Source organism: Ictalurus furcatus, chromosome 28 (genome assembly GCF_023375685.1).
Source record: "Ictalurus furcatus strain D&B chromosome 28, Billie_1.0, whole genome shotgun sequence".
Classification (NCBI taxonomy): domain Eukaryota; kingdom Metazoa; phylum Chordata; class Actinopteri; order Siluriformes; family Ictaluridae; genus Ictalurus; species Ictalurus furcatus.
Window position 1 is genome coordinate 4230565 of NC_071282.1, and position 23355 is coordinate 4253919.

Sequence of the window (23355 nt, forward strand, 5' to 3'; positions counted from 1 at the left end):
ACACGTCAACTTTGAGAACTGACTGTTCACTTGTTTCCTGATATATCCCACACCTCGACAGGCACCACCGTGACGAGATTAATCAATGTTAATCACTTCACCTGTCAGTGGTTTGAACGTAAAGGCTGACCGGTGTATATATATCCTACCGATCAGCCATATTTGCCATCTATTGTTCAGAGAAGCAGGTAACACTTTTCAGAGCTCCACCGTCCCTGGTTCGACGATCCTGAGCTCGGATTTTAGTTTCAAACGGTCTGGCCCGGGTTTCATCCGGGTTCTCCGGTTTCCTAACGAAAGACCATGCGTATTATAGGCGGATTAACTAGCCAACGTATCTAGGCGTGAACGTACACGTTCAAAGTAGTGAGTGAGTCTACGAGCATTGTATTTAATTTAATCCGAAATCAACTTGAATCGCAGCTCTTTCTTTCTCAGAAACGGTCAAGTGTACATACAAGTGTCAGAGTGTGCATTCTTCGGAGGGGTGAAAAAGTTATTTATTTATTTATTTTGTTTTATTTTATTATTTTTTTTAAAATAATAATCATAATTATTATTATTATAAATTATTTGTTGCTGTTGTTTTTAAAAAGAAAAAAATCTTTTTATTCAACCCTTACCTCAACCCTTACCCCAACACACACACACACACACGCACACACACACACACACACACACACACAGATGGCTCTTTAATCCTGTATGTAAATCACAGCCAATGGATGCGGGTGTTGAGCTGGGCTGGGATTAGCGAAAGCGAATGAGTTTCAATTTTACTGGATTACAGAACAAAGAAAAGGGGAAAGGGGACACTGTCCCTGCGTTAAAGACAAGAAAAAAGGACGGGGGGAGGAAAAAAAACGCAGCAAATCTCGCTGTAATCTCACCCGGAAAGGAAGACGAACACGCTCCAGATTATGCGGGTTTTGTGAAGTCAGTGTGGCGTTGTTTTAGACGGGAATTCCGCCCTGCACTATTGGATTAAACACGGAGAATCAAAAACCCCAACAACAACAACAACCCAGTCTGGGATTGACAAGGTAAATACAAACCACAAGAGCTAAGAAAGCATTCGGTTTTTAATTTCTAATATGTCAAATTATAACCAGGTAATAACAAAACCTTTCTCGAACACGTGACTTTTTTTTTTTTTTTTTTTTTTTTTTTTTTTTTTAAATGGCTGAAATTACAGATTATAATTCTCCAGGGGGAGGAGGACGGCTAGTTTAGCCAGTGTTTTCAACTGTTAGCAAAAATTAGCAATGCTAACCAGGGAGGGGGGGCGGGGGGGAGAGGAAAAAAAAAAACCAAACAAACCCGCCTCTGGATAGTGTTTTTAAGATATTTATATGAACTCTGAGGTGTTTAAGGAAACATATTTCAGTTTCCGGTGCTGTTTTGTACCGAGTGTGCCCTCTGGTCGTTTTTTTCACCGTTAGCAACTTGCTGTAAAACTGAACACTTTCCATTGTTACTGGCTTGAAGAGGTGTGTTTGGAGAGGTGTGTGTTTATATATATAACAATAAAAATAAGAATAAGAGAAAGAGAGAGAGAAAACATTCAAGAAAATATTGTGGTGTTTTTTGTTGTTGTTGTTGTTTTGTTTAGAGTTCTGCTTAGAGTGTAATAGACATTAAAAATGTGCCATGAACCGAGAAGGTCATGTTTGCAATGTCAAATGCACATTATTACTGCTGGTTATAACAGGTTAGTGTATCACTAGGCTAATTGGAGTAAATGACACAAAGCTGGATGGGACAGCAATACAAACTCACACCTTCTTTTAACATCTTATACTTCAATTCAGCTGTATGTTTAGCTTATTTAAAAGCTTAACGTTATAGGGTTTGAAATAAAAAAAAAAAAATATATATATATATATATATATATATAATTTAACATTCCTTCTAATATCTTTCTCACAAACCCTATTTGGATGGGATTAGTTTTACACCTATAAGGCGAAGGAATGTGATTATAACCGGAGTCGGTCTAGGATTTTAATTCCTTCTGAATGTAATTCATCTAATAGATCGGTCCTTCCAGGATTTCGCAGGAAAAAATTCAAGCAAGCCGCGGTATTTCGGAGGGACTCGCGATTTTTCGAAATCGCCGCAGGTTTTCCGCGGGTCCGGGTCGAGACGCGTCGCGCGATGTCGTTCGCGTTCGGCCGAAGCGCCCTTCGATTCGCGTGTACGGCTAGGAGCTCTCGTTTTGTCGACAAACCTCACTGCGAATGGTGGCGCGAAACGGTTTTGACGCGGTTGCAATTTCACAAGTTCGAGTAGTTTTCCGTTTGTAAACGCGCAAAAAAAAAAAACGACGCAAGTTGCATCAGAAATTTTTTTTTGGGGGGGGGAGGGAAGCCGCAGTAAAATCGAGCATTTTTGGTCGCAACGGTCGTGGAAAAATTCTGCGGAACCCGGTTCGGACTAGGGCTGGGTATCGCGAGCGATTTGGTGAATCGATTGTTCTTTATATATTTCGATTCAATCCAGTATCGTTTAGTTTCCTTTAATTTCATTTAAAGTGCTAGTTTTACAGACATGGAATCCACGTTTTAATATAAATGCTGGTAACGGAAACCCTCTTACTTAGCTATATTACTGAAATACACATTTACTTTAACAATAGGGCCCACACAGTTATCTTGAATTGCTTTTTACTTTTACTTTGAGTAACAGACATCGTAATAAGAAATCATAAATATGTGCATACGATACGCACAAGGTAAGCGCAATCTGCACATTGATGTAAAAAAAAATAAAAACGTTGTAAACGTGCAACAGTGAAATTCATTAACAACTTGAAACATGTTTAAGAAATAAAACCGTTTTCAGAATTCAAAACATGAACGATGGCGAACGTGTTCAGGACGAGAGGCCGACTACAGATAATATTCACATCATCTCAAGTAAAGCACGCGCGTTAAGAATCGATTTGGGGATTTCTCGAATCTGTATCGTTTCGTTAAATTGAACATCGATTAAATTCGGAGAATCGATATTTTTTACCCAGCCCTAGTTTGGACTTGTTCTCCCCGTGCTGCGGGGGTTTCCTCCGGGTACTCCGGTTTCCTCCCCCAGTCCAAAGACATGCATGGTAGGCTGATTGGCGTGTCCAAAGTGTCGTAGTGTATGAATGGGTGTGTGAGTGTGTATGTCATTTTGCCCTGCGATGGACTGGCACCCCGTCCAGGGTGTACCCCGCCTTGTGCCTGATGCTTCCTGGGATAGGCTCCAGGTTCCCCGCGGCCCTGAAAAGGATAAGCGGTATAGAAGATGGATGGATGGATGGATGGTTTGGACTGACGTCCCGTCCGGATAGACACGATCGCACTGCGTCTGGTCCGAACGAATAGGTTTCGCATTTTTTCTTTGGTACAAAAACATCCCAGACACTCCAGGAAGCATCACTCAGGGACAGTCTCTGTAATTAACGTGCGTGTCCTAGTATGTTATCGTTTCTATAGTAGCGACTCCCTCATAGGGACTTGTATGGCAGATTCTCCACATAATCTAAGGCCAATGATTAAAAACAAACCATTATTTTTTAACGTACAGTTCTCCTTTCAGTCTCCCCTTTTGTCCATGCTCAATGTTTGTGTAATGCCTCTGATTGATTTTCCCCCTCTTTTCTCAGCTTCAAAACGGCTTACTTTTCTCCCATAGACAGCTCTCTGATCTTCATGTTGGCTTATCGTTTTTTAACAACAAACGTAGTCTTCACAGGTGAAACCGAGAGTAGATGTTTACAGCTGTTTACTGTTTAAACAGTCAATCTAACAGGACACACCTGGGTCTGATGCACATTGTGCCATGTCTTTGAACACATCTACATGCAAATACGAGGAAACGAAAGCTGAAATTCCCAACTCTCTTCTCGTGTTCATCTTTTGAGCTCAAACCCGAATGTCGTCAGTCTACAGCAACAACAAATCGATTTGACCCACTGTTCCAATAGTTACGGAGGGGACTGTATGTATTGATGAAATCTAGCCTTTTCCGGTATGGTGATGTGATTTCTTTTCTTTTTTTGGCACGTAGCTAAAACGCCACTAGTGCAATCTACCCAGTAGTCGAGTTGTTAGCATGGTGAAGAGTTTGTACTTTGTCGTCTTGTGCTGAACGGGGAAAATGCGATTCTAGTTGTCCAAGAAGACAGTTTTCATAAAGTTACAACATTCAATCAAGAGCTATTATAGTCTACGTGTTCCTGGACTTGCTTTAAATGTCCTAGTTAGGATCAATTCGAATATGAACTCTTTTATCAAACACTCGCTTCTTGGACACAGGGATTTCGTGTTAGTCCAGATCAAGGTTACGTCATGGCAAACCGAAGTACAGCGCCAACGACGAGTATCGGCCAACGATCGCTATTTAACTGATAGTTCCGGTACAGTCGTAACGCGCTAAGGTGGTGTGACTCTTCTTGGGTTGAAATATTACCATAGACCCATGTTTACTGAGCAACTTCACTTCTTATATGCCAAAGACAAATCAAATAAAAATGTACGTTTGCCGCTTAGCAAAGCTCTCCACCATTAAATGAACGCTGACATTATCTTATATTATTTTTTTTGTGGACATTAATATCCACACACATCCTATGAGTGGGCGGCATCTAACAATTTATCACAGTGGGCATCTCCAACACTGCATTTTTCTATTTCTGAATGAGGATATTTGTTAACCATGATGTTCATAATGTATTAAAAAAAAATACAGATGTTATTGTGTGGATACGTACTGAGCGTCGTTAAAAGTGATTATCCAAGCTGATGATTTCGCTAGCAGTATAAGCTTTATAGTCAGGAAGAGATTGATTGCAGCCATCACACAGTTATTAGCCTTTCCCATCACATTTCGATGACATTTGCCTCTTTAGCACTTCATCACATGAATTTGATTACTGACCAACCAATGACAGGATGGTGGAGGTGAGGGAAAAGTCTTTAAAAAGACCGCGTGAGTCCTGAGCATGATCATCAGACGTGTCCAGGTGGAAATGTCATCGGACCGGATCGTCTTTTCCACCACGTTGGGTTTCGCTAGCAGCGGGAGCTGCACGCCTCTTACGGAGAAACCTGCTCAGGGATCCACGAAACGGAAGGAAAGCTCTCTAAAACACCACACGGGCCGTTTGTTCAACAACTTAGATTTCCAGAACGTTTCTTCCAGGGCTCGAATAGCCGGAATAAATAAATAAGTAAATAAAGAGCCGTAGCCGGGCAGAGAGACTCCGGGCGAGGCAGAAGTCATTAATCTGACCGCTTAAGCATGTCAGTCTGGCTTGCTCTCTCTACGTTTGGGAATGTTCCTAAAAAGCTGATGCCCTTTTTCTTTGCCTTTGTGGTCTCATCTGGTGGACTGAAAACGCTGAAAGAGACACTTTTACCCGCCACAAGCTTTTTTTTTTTATCTTCAAAAAGTGCCAAAATGGTTGTTTCTATGAAAAGCAACCCCATAAAGGGACTTGGCAGTGCTAAACATGGGTTTAGAAGCACGCAGCCTAAAAGCATCTGCGATCGTTTGCGATTTAACACCTCGAGTCCGCACACTGGCTGCACGGTGACCTCAGGAATATGCACGCACATGAACCAATATGACAAAATCACAACTGTAAAGCGAAGGCAGCGTCCCGGTTTCGCAATTGCACGCTAAGCGGGATCGCAGCCGGCCGGACGTGAGCCGTAATGGCTTTCGGAGAGGCCTCGCTCGGCTTCAGACGAGTAGCCGTGTCTGGGCTTCGCTGGCTCTCTTCACTGGGTTTGCGTGTGCGGTTTTTGGCTTCGCCCCGAGGCCAGGATAATGGCTCCCAGTGTCTGCAGAGATTAAAAGGCCCGGGCCGCATTGTTCGCATGCCTCGAGATTAGTTTCCAAGGAGACGGATTGCTGTTGCCATGAGAATGCAGGGCCAGGAATTAGGATTGTGATCTTGTTTTCTTCCCTGGACAATCCACCCCGTTTCTTTTTAAAGATTGGCCGTTTTTTTTTTATTTTCTTGGAAGTGTCTTTAGGTTTTGATTACACTGATAACACGTAGCTTGACCCTCAGTGGCATCGTCCGTTTCTTCATTCAAGCAAATCGTTATTTGTTTATTTTCCATTGAATGCTTTTGAGCTGCAGTTCCCGACTTTACCCAAAATATGACTATTTTATCTTATTTACCTATTTATTACATGGATACTTTTATTATTATTGTTACAATACAATAATGTAGGTTGAAGTTATGATACGTTGCTTTTCTGTAGTGGTTAGCACGTATTGCCTTGGCACGTGTTCTCCGTGTGCTTCGGGGGTTTCCTCCGGGTACTCCGTTTTCTTCCGCCCAGTCCAAAGACATGCGTTGTAGGCTGATTGGGATTTCCAAATTGTCCGTCGCATGTGAAAGTGTGTGTAAAATGGCGAAAACGTTTCGTGTCGCTTACGTTATAACAGCTACTTTTAAACGCCGTAAACAAACAGACGACACAAAACGATAAACGGCGTTACCTCCGACAGTTTCAAAGTGCCGACACTGGAGACTCCTTCTGTAAATGTTACATGAAGATCTCCTTACGGAAAACGTCGCCATGTCGACGATTAAACGCTGTGTGTTTATCTGTTACTACAGGAACGAGTGCATTAACACACACCTGCGATTCGAGTTAAAGCCGAAACGGCTGCTGTTATAGCGAATCCCAGCCAACGCTACTATTACTAATCGTACGCTGGGTCCGGGTCGGCATGACAACGTTTGTTTAATGCTAACCGCTTAGGTGTAACGTTCCCAATTTGGAAGCCAGGAATGTAAAGGAGCCTCCAAACACCACGGAGCCGCAGTTCAGTTACAGATTATCTCTCTCGCCAGGTGGCGCGTGGTTTCCGAGAGCGAATTAGCAGAGAAGGGCATTAAGGCAATAATCTGAGCCAGTTTTAATTGGTTGACAAAGGCTTATCGTAATTAGCAACTTTCGCATGTGTAACGGATTTCGGTGCATTAGCGCACATGAGGGTATTACTATCACTTTTTAAAGCTTCTTAAAGGTTTTTATATCCTCGACTGCGTTTCTCAGACACGAAAGCAGCTTTCGGAGAAGAGCACCGAGTCAAAACAGTGCTGTTTAAAGAGCAAAGACTGCGGTGCTGTTCTCATCCAGTCCATACAGTCTCGTCTGTATCGCCGATTATCAGTGCTGTATCGTTTCTCTGAACGATCTTGAAGTTGTACTTCTGCTCTGTGATACGGTATCGGATGTGATTTCTAACCGCGACGTTTGACCCTTCAGAGACATGGCGCAGCTGCGGAAGCTGGGCTGCGAAGGGATGAGGCTGAACTCTCGTGCCGAGCTCCGCGGACCACAGACATCTGCCAGACACGAAATCCTGACCAGCTTGGTGTCGGCGCTGGACTCTGTGGTACGACTCGCTCTCTGCTTCAGTGAACATTTTTTAGAGGAACCCGATTCCAAAGTGCACCGTCCTCTCTTTTTACTACAGGAAAATAATTAGTAATGATGATTTATTATTATTATTATTATCATTATTATTATTGGGTCTGGCAACGTTTTTTGTACTGGAATCAGCTTGAATACGCTGCATTATAGGCGTTCTAAATGCTGACTTTCTGTCATTCCTGCAGTGCACCGCTATGTCTAAGCTGAATGCCGAGGTCGCCTGCGTCACCGTGCACGAGGACAGCGTGATCGCCGTAGGAACCGAAAAGGGGAGAATTTTCCTCAATTCCAGGAAGGAAATACAGACAGACTTTCATAAATTCTGCAGTGAGTTTTTTTTTTTTTTCCTCAGACGGCTTTTCTCCACGTGTACGAGGACGTGTACGTTAGACCAACATCTCTGAATTATGAATTTCTCGAAAATGTTATTCGTTTAGCCAGGGAAGGGCCCCGCAGAGCATGACATTAAAATAGTATTTGGCACTGTTGTCTAGTTGTTTTCTCTGTATGTTTGAATACATTTATACATATTTTTTTATTCCACAGGGGTGTCCTGTCTGCAAGCATTAAACTCAATCAGCTCCCACGCCAAAGCTCCAGACCCAGAAAGCAGCCATACTGGTAAAGACGCTTTACCGCCAGCGAAACAGCAGCGAGCCTTAACGGACGCTCACTCCAATATCTTTGTCCTGAGGAAGATGGTGGAAGAAGTCTTCAGCGTGCTTTATAGTAAGAACTTCAACCCTGTAATACCGAGTGCTCCTTTATTTCAGCGCCCAAGTCTGAAAGCTTTCTGCCGGTGTTTTCAGCACCACCCTGGCTGTGAAGCATGGTGGTGGTAGCATCGTGTTATGAGGTGTCCCTGGCCTCTCGGTTTATTTCCCTGACTAATCCCCCTTTTTTACTTGGTCACTCTTGCTGGATATTTAGATGCATCGCATATCACGTATAGTGCTGTAGATGTTTCCGATTTTTTTTTGCTTGAGAATTCAAATCACGAAGTGACTACAAGGTTATACCACCAGAGCAGCCGTCTTTTGACCTTTTGCAGCGACCTGGATCGCTGAAAACCTGATGGACCACAGAGTGTGATGTGTTTCAGGTGAGGCTGTAGGGAAGAGCAGCCTGGTCCCCGTGCCTTATGAGTGGATTCAGAAGGAGCCTGGTGCTGTGCTCATTCATGGCCTCCCTGATGGCGTGACCCTGAGAAGACCTGCTGATTACGACACCAAGACCTTAATGAAGATCCTGGAGCAGAGCAACCGCATTCGCTTCATCGTCAAACGGTCAGAGACGAGAAATCCTGCATAATAATGATCCTTGACACGTAGAAAACATACACGTGGTTTGGTTTGTGGTTTCTGTCGTTGTATAATTACAAGCGCTCGAGTCTGATTTGTTTGTTTAGGATGTTATTGCTCCGTTATATGTTTTTGCTCCGTTAGTATGGCTCCGTTATTCGCATGCAGGCTTACGTAAGCGGGTGGCGGTTAGCTAGCTACCAACATGGAGATTTTTTTACAGTGTCCACCCACAGTTCTGAACAATAGAACATCTCTCCTGCTAAAAACAGATTCTACTATTGATCGTATAGGTTAATGTTAAGGGCTGATTCACCTCAGAAATGCTAGCATGACTAACAGAAAACTAAAGCTAACAAGCACCGGTTAGCAATATCGTGCTTAACACTATCTTCTTACCGTTAATTGCTAATAGTAATATTAGCAATTTTGTTTTGAAGTATTACTTTTTTTTTAAAAATATATATACTCACTATTTTCATTTTAAACTAAAGAATTTATATGGAGAAATTATAGCAAGGTGTATATTAATATAAAGGGCTAATTCACCTCAGAAATGCTAGCATAAGTAACAGTGAATGAAGGCTAACAAGCACCAGTTAGCAATATCATGCTTAACACTAGCTTCTTACCATTAAATACTAGTAGTAATATTAGCAATTTTGGTTTGAAGTATTACTTTAATATATGTACTATTTTCATTTTAAACTAAAGAATTTATATGGAGAAACGATAGCAAGGTGTATATTAATATAAAGAGCTAATTCACCTCAGAAACGCTAGCATGGCTAACAGTGAATGAAGGCTAAGAACAACTAGTTAGCATGGTTGTGTGCGCTTAACTGCTCCTTCTCGCTCTCCTTTTTTTTTTTACATCGCTAGCAATGTGAATAATTTTCACTTAAGTCCATCTGTAAAGGTCTGAGGTAAAATGTTGATGCAGAATTAATATACAGTACTGATGATAAAGAAGTTTGGCTGTGGATGTTCAAAGGGCTAGTGCAGTTAACAATTATTAAAGGCCAGAGGGTGCTAGTTCGTGCGATGGTAAAGCTTTGTGTGCTTATTATAGCTAGAAACGTTAGAAGAATATGTATTTCCTAACGTGTGGGAGGTAAAATGTTGATATAAAATCTAATTTAATGATTATAAGGATCCATATAGATTTGGTTGCTCTGTCAGTTGAAGGTATTAATTCACCTCCAGAGCCCTTTTTATCGATGAAGCATGATTAGCGTTAGCATGATTTGCATAATTCACCTTTTTTTTTTTTTTACACATCTATCAGGCTTTCATATGAATTCTGTGACATTTGTTGTGACGCCCACAGATATGAAACGCTAGCATGACTAACATAGAATGACAGCTAACAAGCTCCCGTTAGCATGAGTATTAGCTCTGATAGCAGAGTGAAGCAGCGTAGCTGGAACTGAGATAAAATTCTTTTCTGAATTCAGAGTGCCAGACGAAGCCCCACGCGATGGTAAATCCTGTCCGGAAACCAATCACCACCCCTCCCCTGCTGTTAAGAGTGCCAGCAACCACACGCCTGTTAAAACCCCTGCACAGGAAGTGCCTGCTAGCAGCTCCATGCTCTCCAGCTTCCTGTATGGAATGCCCGTGCCTTCCCAGACGCACCCGGACGCTAAGGGCGATTCAAAGCCCTCGGTGATGCACGGCCTGGTCAAGGAACGGCTATCAGCGTGGGCACCGAGCGACGAGAAGGCGGCTGTGCCCAAAGAGGTCACTGACAACGGTGAGCGGTTTCCCACGTGCAACATAAAACATGTTACATTGATCCACTTTAGGTAGTATATCTCATTTCGGTTTTAGCAGACCTTGTTCGGCAATTTTGTTCGTGTTTTCCTCATGAGTTTTTTTTTTTGATTGATGGATTACCCGGGTGTTTTCTAGGTGAGCGGATACCACTTGCAGGAGACGTCGCTCAGAGCCCTCCCAGCATCCACATCTCCAAACGCCTACTCTTCTCCATAGTACATGAGAAATCAGGTGTGCAGCAGATCCAAAATCGTATACACAGTGTAATGATAATGATAATGAGTCTTTATTGGTCACATATACATTAAAGCACAGTGAAATTCTTTTCGTTGGGGTCAGCCGTGATACAGTGCCCGTGGAATAGAGAGGGTTAAGGGCCTTGCTCAGGGGCCCAACGGTGGCTGCTTGGCAGTGCTGGGGCTTGAACCCCTGACCTTCCGATCAATGACCCAGAGCCTTAACCGCCAGCCGACAGCACCAGCCAACAAATTAGCACCGGAATTGCTAAACACATTCACTGTCGTTCAGGGTGGAGTGTTCCTTGAACTTTTCCTTTAAGCGGAATCCTGAACAACCACTGGAATCAGAACCATCCATCCATCCATGCATTTTCCATACCGCTTACCCTACACAGAGTCATGGGGAGCCTGGAGCCTATCCCGGGGAACTCAGGGCACAAGCTGGGGGACACCCTTGAAGGGGCGTCAACCCATCGTAGGGCACAATCGCACACCCTACAGACAATTTGGACATGCCAATCAGCCTACAACGGATGTTTTTCGACTGGGGGAGGAAACCGGAGTACCCGGAGGAAACCCCCGAAGCACGGGGAAGAACACTTAAACTCCGCACACACAGGGCGGAGGCGGTATTCGAACCACCAACCCCGCAGGTGCGAGGCAAACATGCTAATCACTAAGCGACTGTGCCCCTCTCAGCCCTTTAAAATCAAGACTTTAAATGTAAACACTTAAATACCATTGAGCCCCTAAAGAAATGACCAGTGGTGGATGATTTAAAAATATAGGAGCTTGGCCAGGACACCACAGCCTTCAATTTCAACTTCTGTTTCTTCAGAACGAGCAACAGGAAGCCCTCAGACACTGCCAAGAGTCAGGACCCGCGTTAATTGTCTCCACTGACTAATACAAACAAACCCAGTAGACAAAACAAAGAGCTGGATCTCGACAGCACGCTGTAGGCAAGACACTTTTAAAGCAGCCAGTGTTTTCAGACAAACGTGATTTAGAGCTGCTCTGATGCCAAAGGTTATGCTTCAGTGTGGCGCGAAATGAAATAACAGTATAATTATAACTGAAAAAGAGACACTAGGGTATTGATTCAGTCTTGGTCGCCTTCCAAGCTATTGTCTGAAACGCACTGCTTTTGTGTTCGAAAATATTAACGTCCAGTGCATCGATTCGGCTCTTTACATCTCTGCAGGAGACCACACGGTCTTAACGTTATCTTCTTGTCTCGTGCAGAAAAATGGGACGCGTTCATCAGAGAGACGGAGGACATCAACACACTGCGGGAATGCGTGCAGATCCTATTTAATAGCCGCTACGGTGAGCCATCCACCATTACCTACTCTCACGCACACACACACACACACACACACACACACACACACACACACACAGAGGACTCTGTTCTTATAGTTGCATAGTGGATTTACGGTAATACGGAAAGAAGGAATAAAACACAGCGTGGGCGTTTTATTAAAGGAAAATAACAAATGGGTGGTATCACGATGTGATTATTTTCTAATAAGGTTTTGTTCCTCTTATACCGCAGCAATTTACCAAGACTAATATTTTTATCTATTTAATTTGATCTATTTATTTATCTATTTATTTGTTCACTTTCCCATGTTGGAAAACGTAGTTATAGCTTTTTTTTTTTTTTTACAACGCTCCGACACTGGAGACTCCTTCCAGAAATCTCCTCAGAGATAACTTCACCATATCAACAATCAGCCACATTTTTTTTTTAAATAAACATTCGTGGAAGCTTCATCATACAAGTTTCTGCGTGCGTTGTTACTATAGAAACAAAAATGTATAAAAACATTTTTTTAAACCACATCCATATACTATATGTCAGATTTTCCTCCTGGCTGGCCTTTGACCAATCAGAATCGAGAACTCAATAGAGCTGTGGTTTAAGGCAAAATATAATATCGTGATACTACAATATGTATCATAATATTTAGCTTTTTCAGATTGCAAGCAATATGGCCTGTTCGATCTTTATTTTATTTCTTCCTCCTGTCTAATTGAAATGTTCAGTGTTTAACAGAGACTTGAAGATATTCATGTTCCTGTCGTCTACTGTATTCGTCTATACATTGTGATACGTTTGTTTGATCAAATCGCCCAGTCCCGATTATCGGTACTTATAAGTAACCGTGACTAATTGTACGTGTTGAAACACCAGCTGAAGCGTTGGGCTTGGATCACATGGTCCCCGTGCCGTACCGAAAGATCGCCTGCGATCCGGAGGCGGTCGAGATCATCGGAATCCCGGACAAGATCCCATTTAAGAGGCCGTGCACCTACGGGGTGCCCAAACTCAAACGGATCTTGGAAGAGAGACACGGCGTCCGCTTCGTCGTGAGACGGTGAGTCCTCTCCGTCATTTGATTCGTCTTTAAAGCTGATTCGTCTTTAGTCGTTCTCAGATAAAATTGTAAACGGAGACAGGACCACGTTAGACGCTGGGACATAGAGTATTACCGAGCCCATCCCAGCCAGATGGATCGTGACATACTTTCTTAAAAGTATAGGCAGCAAGATACTAAAAAAAAAACAACAACATTTCCCCTACCAAATTTGCATAAAATTAATTTGCATTAACCAATAGTATGAATCTCAGTGTAGGCGTTTTTGTAGCATGTGCACGTGGAAAATGACGAAATAAATGACATCCGGTGTGCTTAAGCGTTCAAAATTTAGAGTTGGGTTTTATCTAGAGGGTCTTGACTTTTCAAAAGAAATGACTCGGATGCCACTGTTTAACATTTGTAAATAACTAGATCCCTGAAACAGATGTGACGGAGACACACAAATTCAGTTCGTTTACTCTTTCATTTCAGCTCAACAGCGACTGCATGTACAGAAGTGTCGCTGTTGTTTTTTTTTTTTGTTTTGTTTGTTTGTTTGTTTGTCATTCTCGTTTATCTCGTGAATAAAGCTTCCAGCCTCCTGGTGCCATCTGGCAGATTGGCGTCTGCCGTCCAAAGCGTCGCGCCGCTCGCTGGGTGTAGTAACCACTGCCATCCACGTGCCAGCGTGCGCCCGCCGATTTGGCTTAATGAGGAAATCTCCTGCTGAGTCGGCAGCCTTGCGCATCCAAATAAAGCAGTTCAGTATGCTGGGGCGCATGCCCGCTTCTAGGCTGTTGTTTGTTTACGTACTTGTTTATTCCTTTTCAGGATGTTTGATGAGCGGATCTTCACTGGTGAGTGACGGATTTACTGAATGGCATCTCACAGCGGGGTTTGTGTTTGCTGTGACAGGGTTTTGATGTGCAGCTAAATTACATTTGAGCATTCTGTTGCTTAGCTTTCTTTTTCTTTCTTTCTTTTTTTTTTTAATCAGCTGCAGGGAAAGTAGCTAAAGAGGAAGGCAAGCAGGACGGCTCCTCCCCCGAAGACGGCTTCCCGGAAGGGCTTAGGGTGCCGAGCTCCGCCCTCGAGCTAGTCAGCAACACCCACAGCAGCAGGTACCTGACGTCGGCGTCGCGACTGGCAGCTCGGCTGATTAGTTTTAAACGCCCGAGCCTGCGCGCTCAGCCAAAGCAAACGGTGCTAATTGTTGTTGAACTTCAGCAGAGCACTATGCTCTTTAAGCACACCAGCGTAAAGCCCTTCAGCGACACTTTTAAATTATTCCCTGCCAGTCAGGGTTAGCCGTGTTTACTCGCTAAATTGCTCTTGCTTGTCCTCTTGCTTTGTTGCTTTAAAAGTCTTTGTCTTTCAGATCCACCAGCTCCTGTGTCAGTCCCTTAGCCGACTGTGAAGCAGGTGAGCCTCCATCACTCTACTCTCAGCTTAATGGCAGTAATGGCTTCAAAGTTGTTTTCTTTGAACGTTCGTTTTTTGTTGGGTTTTTTTTTGAGTTATGGACAAAGAAATGTGTTTTCTTTAGGGCCTTCGGGAGACTGCGTAGCTTTAAAAAAGGTCAAAACTGAGCCACCAGATGGAGAAATTATTCAGGTCACTGTACCAGGTAGGAGCTTCCTTTCCCCCTGCTGCACGTGATAGACATTAATTTCCACTTAACCCATAATCCTCTACTGCATGAATGATTACATTTACATACTTATTTTTTCTTACTTTAATTAGTTCAAGTAATACATTTTTATTTATTTTATTTATTAATATTTTTTTTTGGAGGGGGGGTTGGTATGTGTAATGGTGGAATGCATCATATAGTCACAAATAACACAACAATTATTGCATTTTCCCGACTATAAACTGCAGAGTTTTTTTTTTTTGTTTTTTTTGTTTTTTTTTACCACTTGTAGACGTGTAAAAGTCTAAAATATCTTCTAGAAAGGAATTACAATAGTAAAAAGTATGTGGATGGATTTACTCACTCAGAATACATACAGAAAGTCACACCCAGACATGTTTTGGGTGAAGTATCTTTTTAGTTCTTTCTCTTGAATTCTTAACTCTTTCTCTTGAAATATAGCATTTAGAAAATAAGGTGTAAAATGTCTGAATTTACAACCGTTTTTCTTACTTTGAATGTGAAAGAAATGTAAATATACTATTGGAGAAGCCCTGTGTCCTTTTTTTTTTTTTTTTTTTTTTTTTTTTTTGCTATGTAGCCCTGTTTCAATTCATGAATTCACAGTTCCATTATCGCATATTGTTGCCGTATGGCAACAATTACATTTGATCACTTAACAACATACTCAAAATATATAAACTTAAAAAAAAACTTATCTCAGATAGTGTTTCATTTTTTTTATATACCTTCACCATGTCATGTGATTGCAGAAAAATGTGCACCAGTACTTCCTGGTCATGTGACATGGCATTTTTTTTTTTGTGTTCAGGACAAATTCAAACAATTCCTAAAAGGCACTTTATATCCTAACCCTAGGCTGCGTGTAAATGTATCTGGTCTTTTACATAAGTCAATGAGCAAGATGCCTGTTTTTTTTGCATATAATTATTTGTGTTAAAATTGATCGTTCACACAGTTTGAATCTGCAGGCTAGTTAGATGGCTCTGTTTGTAAAGCCAGCAGGATAGCTGTTTAATTCTGTTATTTGCTATACGTTGCTGCTCCCTTAGGGAAATAAAGCTCATTAACAATTCAGACCCATCACCCTGTTTTGCATGGACTGCAGCATCTCATCTCCCCACGTTTGTTTGGATCGTTTCGTCTCGCTTAATACTATTTAGATAAAATGTCTTCTGATGCATAATCGGACGTGGAGGAGGATACCGAGCAGGAGAAGACACGACGACTCAAAACCGATTTCTCTCCTTTAGAGAACACTGCAGCTTCGGAGGAGCCAAGTGAGCCTCCGGTTGAACTTGTGACCCCTGATCTCCGGCGCCCCCTGGAGCCTCTAGCAGGTAACTGCATCCTTGTCTTTTCTCCCATCAGGAGCTGGGACGCCGCCCCCTTCTGGCTTTGGAAATCTCTCCTTCGGACACGGTGGTAGATTTCAGTGAACAAAAGCAGGGAACTGGTGACGGACCTTTCTAGATAATCACCCCGTCTTTTCCCTGTCGCTAACGTAGCTTCCTTGTCTGCTCCCTAGTCCACGTCCCCTTGTGCTTGTGTCGAAGAAATAAATCATTTTTAGTCCGATATTACACGGTCAGCTTCAACCTGTCTTGAAATCCAGCTCCCGCCTGTTGGTCATCCAATACTGGATTACTATCATTTGTATATTGGAACCTGATTGGCTGTTATCGTTTATGACGCAACGGCGCTTGAGTGGGAGATTTTCACTCAAAGTGATCGCCTTTGAAAAAATCAGATCCTGAAAAAAAAACACGTTAAGTTTGCCTCAGATTGATAAAAGCCGCATAAAGTGTAGAATGGATTCGCGCATCGTCGCTGTTGAATCTGCTGTTTGTTTAGTTTTGTTGTTTGCTGAGAATCTGCGTTGGCGTTGGAGAAAATTCCACCCGTGGTTTGTCTCGGAATAAGAAATCATTTTTTTCTTCTCAATAAAACTTTATTGGAATAAGAAGTCATGAAATTTTTTACCTTTGCAAATTTGACACTCTCCGAAATTAGTCCGTAGAGGACACTTTCTGGCGTCAGCTATATCAGGTATCAGCTAAACAGTAGTCCCAGCTCTGAGAAAGAACCCCTTATATGCCTTTTCTTCCTCCCTGTATGTTGTTCCGTCAGTCCTAGATAACAGTAGCGCTTTCCCTTAGTCTCCCAATCCTGGATACAATACCAATACCAACCAATACAGTGTTACAACACGAGTTAATATCACTGTTCAGCTCAATCCCGAGGTAGCCACGAGTCGTATCGGTCAAAACCGTCAGTGTGAATTCCTGATACTCGATATGAAAGAAATTCGGAATATAACCCGTGGCTGCACATCTGGAGTTGAATTGTTCCTATTAACTCGCAGTTATTACTATTATTATTATTTTTTTATTTCATTCGAATAATTTCATTTAATATGTTATTTTAAAGTCTGCTTTACACAAATGGTCATTGGAGTAAGCGACAGGTGAGTGGAACATTAAAAGTAACATCTGGGAGTATTAAGAATAGCTAGTTTTACCCATCCACATACCGAAAGCCGTGGCTTCGCGTGTTGTGTAACGTGAACAATCTTTGCTGTTTAGTCGAAGAATTGGCGCAGAAGTCCGCACCGCAAGGGCTCAAGAGAGTCGTTGAAGGTAAGCCGCATTTGATCAAACGCTCGCGCGCGTTTACGCAAACGCTAGTCCGTTTGTTTGATTGTCTGCCCGTTCTTCTAGAAGACATCGGCGAGATGATTCTTCAGCTGCGAAAGCAAGTGGAGAGCCTCTTCAGCACGAAATACGGTGAGGGAGCCGCGTGCGGCGTTACGTGGGTCCGTAACGGAATTAAAATGGCGTCACTTAACAAATATCGATGTGGTGAGGAGGAATTTATTTCACATTTACGGAAGGAGTCTCCAGTGATGTTGGTGAATAAATAAATCGGTCTCACCTCCCGATTGTTGATTGTTTTCCTATAACAGCACTTCAGGGTATGTGGTCTGGGGTATATTTTGTAGAAGACATTTCTCATTTCCACACTCTTCTATAGCGGAGGCTCTGGGCCTGCCTGAGCCAGTAAAGGTGCCCTACTCGAAGTTCCAGATGTATCCCGAGGACCTGTACGTCACAGGACTGCCAGAAGGGATCACTTTCCGGAGACCAAATTGCTTCGGAGCAGCCAAACTTCGGAAGATTCTCAGTGCCAGTAACCAGATCCAGTTTGTTATCAAAAGGTGGGTCGAAAAAAAAAAAGAAAACAGATATTACAGCACATTTATGTATCCGATTAAAAATCCAGGGCGTTTACGTACAGCAGTCTATATATGGAACAGGCAAAGAATAACGTCAGATTAATGAAATGATTTCGGTCTCAATTCCAGGCCAGATTTGCTAACCGAAACTCAACTGAAGCATGAGCTGCCCTCTCAGCCAGTTTGTGATCCAGGTAAATCTTTTCAGAATTACAGTTACCCTTTATTTAGACACAAAAAAATAACCAAAAGATTTGAGATTGAGACTGAGATGTTTCTCGTCATCACGGCAGAGTGCGATCCTAAAGACAACCCGGCGGAAGACCCCGGACCTGCCTCCAAGAGACCTGGATTCTTAGGTAATCACGTGACCAGACTACACACGGTTCACGTTTGAAAAGACTCTAGGCCTAACCGCTGTCTCGTTGTCTCGATTCACAGATAGCTTAGAAGCCAAACTGTCTCGCATCGACTTGGCCAACACGCTGAGGGAGCAGGTCCAGGATCTGTTCAACAGGAAGTACGGCGAGGCACTGGGCATCAAGTATCCCGTGCAAGTGCCTTACAAGAGGATCAAGAGCAACCCCGGCTCGGTGATCATCGAAGGCTTGCCTCCGGGAATCCCGTTCAGGAAACCCTGCACGTTCGGCTCGCAGAACCTCGAGAGGATCCTGGCTGTGGCTGATAAGATCTCCTTTACCATTATGAGGTGAGAGAATTATTATTGTTTTGAATATGATGATGGGCAAGCTACAATGGAGAGTAGGGGAAAAAAATAAAAAATAACTGTACATTTGGTCCATGGCTTGCTATCTCACCCTCGCAACCCCCCCCAGCCCAAAAGACCCCTATCTGACCCCCCTCCCAACAGCACAAGAGTTAGCATCTAGTCCATGGCTTCCTATCTGACCCCCCAACCCCCACCCCAACAGACCCCCCCTACCAACAGCACGAGAGTTAGCATCTAATCCATAGCTTCTTATCTGACCCCCCCCCCACCCCAACTGACCCCTATCTGACAGCCCCCCCCCCAACTCCCCCCAAAACGAGAGTTAGCATCTAGACTTTCGCCCATAAAAGGAAAAAAACATGATGAGGGTGTACAATTATAGGAAAATAATCAGTGATGCAGTGGTGCGAGGCAACTCGATTACCTTTCCTACCATGTTATTCGTTATTTTCCTATCTCAGCTCATTCTGAAGTGTTTAATTCGTCTTAAACCGCGGCGATTTTCCAACACTGACAATTTGACAAATACAACTTAATGCCACGCGACCTCCTCGAAACAAACTCGTTCCTCTTATCTACAATACAGCTTTACCTTTGACTGTTACAAAGCGCTGACACTGGAGACTCCTTCCAAAAAATATGCATCATTAGTTCCTTAGCAATAAATGCCAAGCTTTTAATAAATTGGCGAAATAAAAATATTTTTTTACGGTCAACTTGTGGACTTTTCGGAAACTTTTCAAAGAACAGAAGGAGAGATATTTAACATACTCGATGTGTAAAATTTCATTCCAAAAGCAAACATTTTGTTTTGTCTTTACAGGCCTTTCCAAGGACTTATCCCCAAACCAGGTACGTATTCTGGAAGCGTTTTACTTAATCGGCTCGCTTAAGAATGTGTCGCATTTTTAATCCCTGCCGGAAACCCCCCAAACAATCCAGCTTGCACTAGCACGGCTTGCTTGCGCTAAAGAGATTTTTCTTCTCTTCTCTTTACCAGCACCGAGGAGAATCACTTTACTGAAGAAAGCGTACTCGTCGATAAGCGGTAAGAAGCGTTGTATCGGTTCCTTGTTATCTACATTTTCATTTCGTGACGCCATAAATAAAAACGCACGTTCGTGACATCGCACGTTTGTCCCCCACGAAAAAAAAACAAAACGTCTTCGTTATTATACAGCAGAAGAGGAAGACATCAATCGCATGGGTGAAAAAGTCATATTGAGGGAACAAGTCAAAGAGCTGTTCAATAAGAAATACGGTCAGTATAAAGATAACGTTAAATCGTTTACGCTTACGATACAAACGAGCTCATGGCTCGGACGTTTATATGTCTAGGAGAAGCTCTAGGTCTGGATCGACCCGTCGTGGTCCCGTACAAGCTGATCCGAGCCAGTCCCGACTCTCTGGAGGTGTGCGGACTCCCGGAAGACGTTCCTTTCAGAAACCCTAACACGTACGACATCATTCGCTTGGAGAAGATCCTTCAGGCTCGAGATGACATAACTATCAATATCAAAACACCTCTTCAGTACGTATAGAGCGTCTTATACGAGTATGTACTGTACTGCATGTTGCGACTTTGTAGTGAATTAATATTAGTGTTATCTAATGTGTTTTTCTGTTTAGGCCTTTCGTACAGCTTTGTCCACAGACTTCAAGTTCAGGTATGTTCCTGGGATTCATTTTTCACTAGTCAGCCAATTAAAAAAAAAAAAAAAAAACTCGACTAGTCACCTTTTTCATTCAGGGCATATTAATTTTTTTTTAGCGCAGTTAAATGCTGATAAGCAAAACACTTCCTGCTGGAGTGTGTTTTTATTTTTTTAAGGCCATACTGTTAATGATGGAAAATAAATAAATCAGTGCAATAAATGTACCGAACAATTCATCTTCGTGGACGCTCGGCTGAAAAATGTCGATTCTGGAACCGAGAGCACGCAGCTTGGAAGCTCGCGTCGGTCCTCCCGAGCTCTCCTTATAGCTCTGTGAGCGCTCTTCCCAGGCTGATCATGAGCTGGGGGTTGAAACGCCGCCACCATGTTCTAGAGGCATCCGAAAACAAGTCTAGATCGGTCCCTGTCAGCAGACGCGCTCAAAACTAGCCGAACGGGGTCGGAAAGCGATGTGCAACCCGTGGCTCTGAACACGCCCCCTACAGTACAGACAGTGCTGGTGTCAGCGCAAGAATGTTACTCCGATTTTATTTCACTTTATAGGTCCACAGAAATAACTGTTGGAGGAGTTCTTTCAGGGGTGCACACCTCTACATGTCATACAATGTAATAATGTACATGAAAGCAATATGGAGACTAGCAAGATCCCCCAAAGCAACGACTAGCGAGTGTGTTAGTTGAATAGTTTAACTCTAAGCAACCCCTATCCCAATATGTTTAGCAACAGAAATACAGATTAATAATTATTTGGAACACGTTGTACATTTTTGCCAATCGCTTGCAGAAGGAAATGAAGTCGCAGTCAATCGACGCAAACGGAAACGAGTGCCGGATAACAGTCGAACTGCGCCGCCTCCAGGAGCGGACTCTGCCAATTCGACCAATCAGATCCCAGTGATGGTACGCACCAACCGCCGTTTTCACACTGACTGCTGCTAATTCTGATTTTTTTTTTTTTTTTTTTACATTTCCCGGGCTGAAAATACTGAATATTTTCCCCGTCTCTCTCTCTCTCTCATTAGCAATGGCCCATGTACATGGTGGACTACAGTGGAGTCAACGTCCAAGTTCCAGGGAAGGTTAAATACTAAGAAGGACAGAAGCACCCTGCGGGAGATCCCCGTTTTCAACTCGTTCGGAGCTCTGCGTCTGATCGCGCTGTATACCGAACCCGTGCGTGGAAAGCCGGCAATCATGAACTCCTCGAGCGTGATGACAAACAGGACGAGGACGTGCTCGTCGTGCTTTCAGGATGCCGGGTGCTTGATTGCGAAATTACACAGGCCGTCACTTTCCAATTTGTCAAGTTGTGCTTTATTTCCGAGAAGGCTGTTTGTGAAAGGAGTGTTTTCATTCTCTAGTGAGTAATGCATTACTTTGCATTATATGGTTGCCCTGTACATGAGGCCCTGCGAGCAATCATTAACTAACACTCTCATTAAGGATAATGCAAATGGATTCTGCTGGGAAGTGTCTATTCCTCGAAACGATTATTGATGGGAAGAAGAAACCTAACTGGTGCTGAACACATGCATACTGCATATCTACTCCTGTAGTAACTGGCTTTGCCTCATCGCTAAATGTTGTATTATTTATTTATTTATTTAAATAAAAGTAAAGGAATTTGCATATGCAGGGAATGTAAGCTGTTCAGTACAAAAGTACTACGTGCTGAATTCTGTGACTGATAACACTAAAACAATTAGCTACTGTATGTACTCAGAGAGGTTTTTATTTTGTATTATTTTCTTTCTTTTTCTTTACTGATTACATTGAGTTGGAGTACTCTAACATGATAGCACTAACATATTCCAATGAAAGGCTTTTTGTATTATTATTATTATTATTATTATTATTATTATTATAGCCTTGTAAGTTACTCCTACACTCATGGATCGTGGGGGATGATATTTCACAGAGAAAAAACACCATGAATGTATTGTATGTAAAGGAAAGACTGGTGTAATGTTATTCAATATGGACCGTCTCTGGAATCACCAGTATTTATATGCTGTACTTTAATGCCATTTAGGCCTTTTAAAATAAAATGTGTTGCCTTGCGTTCACTGCATTTGAGCGTGATGGTGCATTAAAGATGTCACACTGAATTTTTTTTTTTTTTTTTTTTAAATAAATGCCCATAACACAGTTGATTCCATTGCAAGGAGATATTTCTGCATGAATGTAAAGAACAGTATTACTGTAATATTCAAAATCGTTTTGATCTCCGGGGTCCAGTCACGCTTTGCCGGTAACGCCTTGTCGTGAATTGTTGCGCAAAACACTAAAGAGATCACAGATGAACATACTGTTTATGTACCATTCTCATACTGTTCAACACAGGTTTTGTGATGATAGCTCAGCGCCAACCCTGACAAATTCATGATGAAATCTGATTATCCAGTGGTTCTCAATTATTCAAGTCACCTTTAGAATTCCAGCTACAGATCATCACAGCAATACAGATACCAAATCTCAGCGTACAGCGCCCCCCATTGATGACCATGCCCCAAATTTAGCAGACGTCTCCAGACCCTTGTTCTAAACATACTGTAGCTTGAAATGTTTTGTGTGAATTTATTGCTGTCTGTTCAGAATTGACTGAGAAATGTGACAGCCATGTTTTGAAGATCTGTGAAAATTCAAAAACTATAACATAAGTATTGTAAAGGTTCTGTAAATTATTCAAATTAGCCTAAAATATAAGTGGGCAGAGCTGAAGAGTCAGAATTTCTAATTTGTTCACAATTAACCAAGGAATCAGATGGTAAAAAGCGTCATCTGCTGGTATAATTTGGGACTTTACCCAGATGAACATTACATGTTTTTTTGACAATGGAAATATACATGAAGAATAGACAAATTTTATTTATTTATTTATTTATTTATTTAAAATAAATAAATAATACTACTACTACTACTAAGTAGAAGA

General features: G+C 42.4%; 1 protein-coding gene across 5 annotated transcripts; it reads left to right on the forward strand.

The window, feature by feature from the left end:
- The first annotated feature begins 539 nt into the window (after positions 1-539).
- gtf2ird1 (GTF2I repeat domain containing 1) lies at positions 540-23175 on the forward strand. Of its 5 annotated transcripts, none has more exons than XM_053618271.1 (27): positions 540-1043; positions 7276-7405; positions 7629-7770; positions 7990-8172; positions 8546-8729; positions 10202-10500; positions 10659-10754; positions 12008-12091; positions 12963-13146; positions 13960-13985; positions 14126-14249; positions 14507-14550; positions 14675-14755; positions 16036-16122; positions 17368-17421; positions 17503-17568; positions 17816-17999; positions 18147-18211; positions 18311-18376; positions 18459-18726; positions 19571-19599; positions 19748-19795; positions 19928-20008; positions 20086-20278; positions 20377-20414; positions 21208-21323; positions 21446-23174. In XM_053618271.1, exons 2-27 carry the CDS (start codon positions 7280-7282, stop codon positions 21512-21514), a joined length of 2937 nt encoding a protein of 978 aa, XP_053474246.1. In that variant the 5' UTR covers positions 540-1043; positions 7276-7279; the 3' UTR covers positions 21515-23174. The 5 variants fall into 5 exon arrangements, with proteins under 5 accessions (XP_053474246.1, XP_053474248.1, XP_053474247.1 ...); XM_053618273.1 differs by having other exon boundaries at positions 19931-20008; XM_053618272.1 differs by having other exon boundaries at positions 17506-17568.
- Positions 23176-23355: the final 180 nt, after the last annotated feature.

What these genes read in the sequence shown, in the direction of transcription:
- gtf2ird1 (XM_053618269.1), top strand. Translation starts at nt 7,280, where the DNA reads ATGGCGCAGCTGCGGAAGCTGGGCTGCGAAGGGATGAGGCTGAACTCT. An exon ending in GTCCGCTTCGTCGTGAGACG is followed by an intron (nt 13,147 to 13,959) that starts GTGAGTCCTCTC and finishes ATTCCTTTTCAG; the next exon opens with GATGTTTGATGAGCGGATCT. An exon ending in AGGACTTATCCCCAAACCAG is followed by an intron (nt 19,600 to 19,747) that starts GTACGTATTCTG and finishes TCTCTTTACCAG; the next exon opens with CACCGAGGAGAATCACTTTA.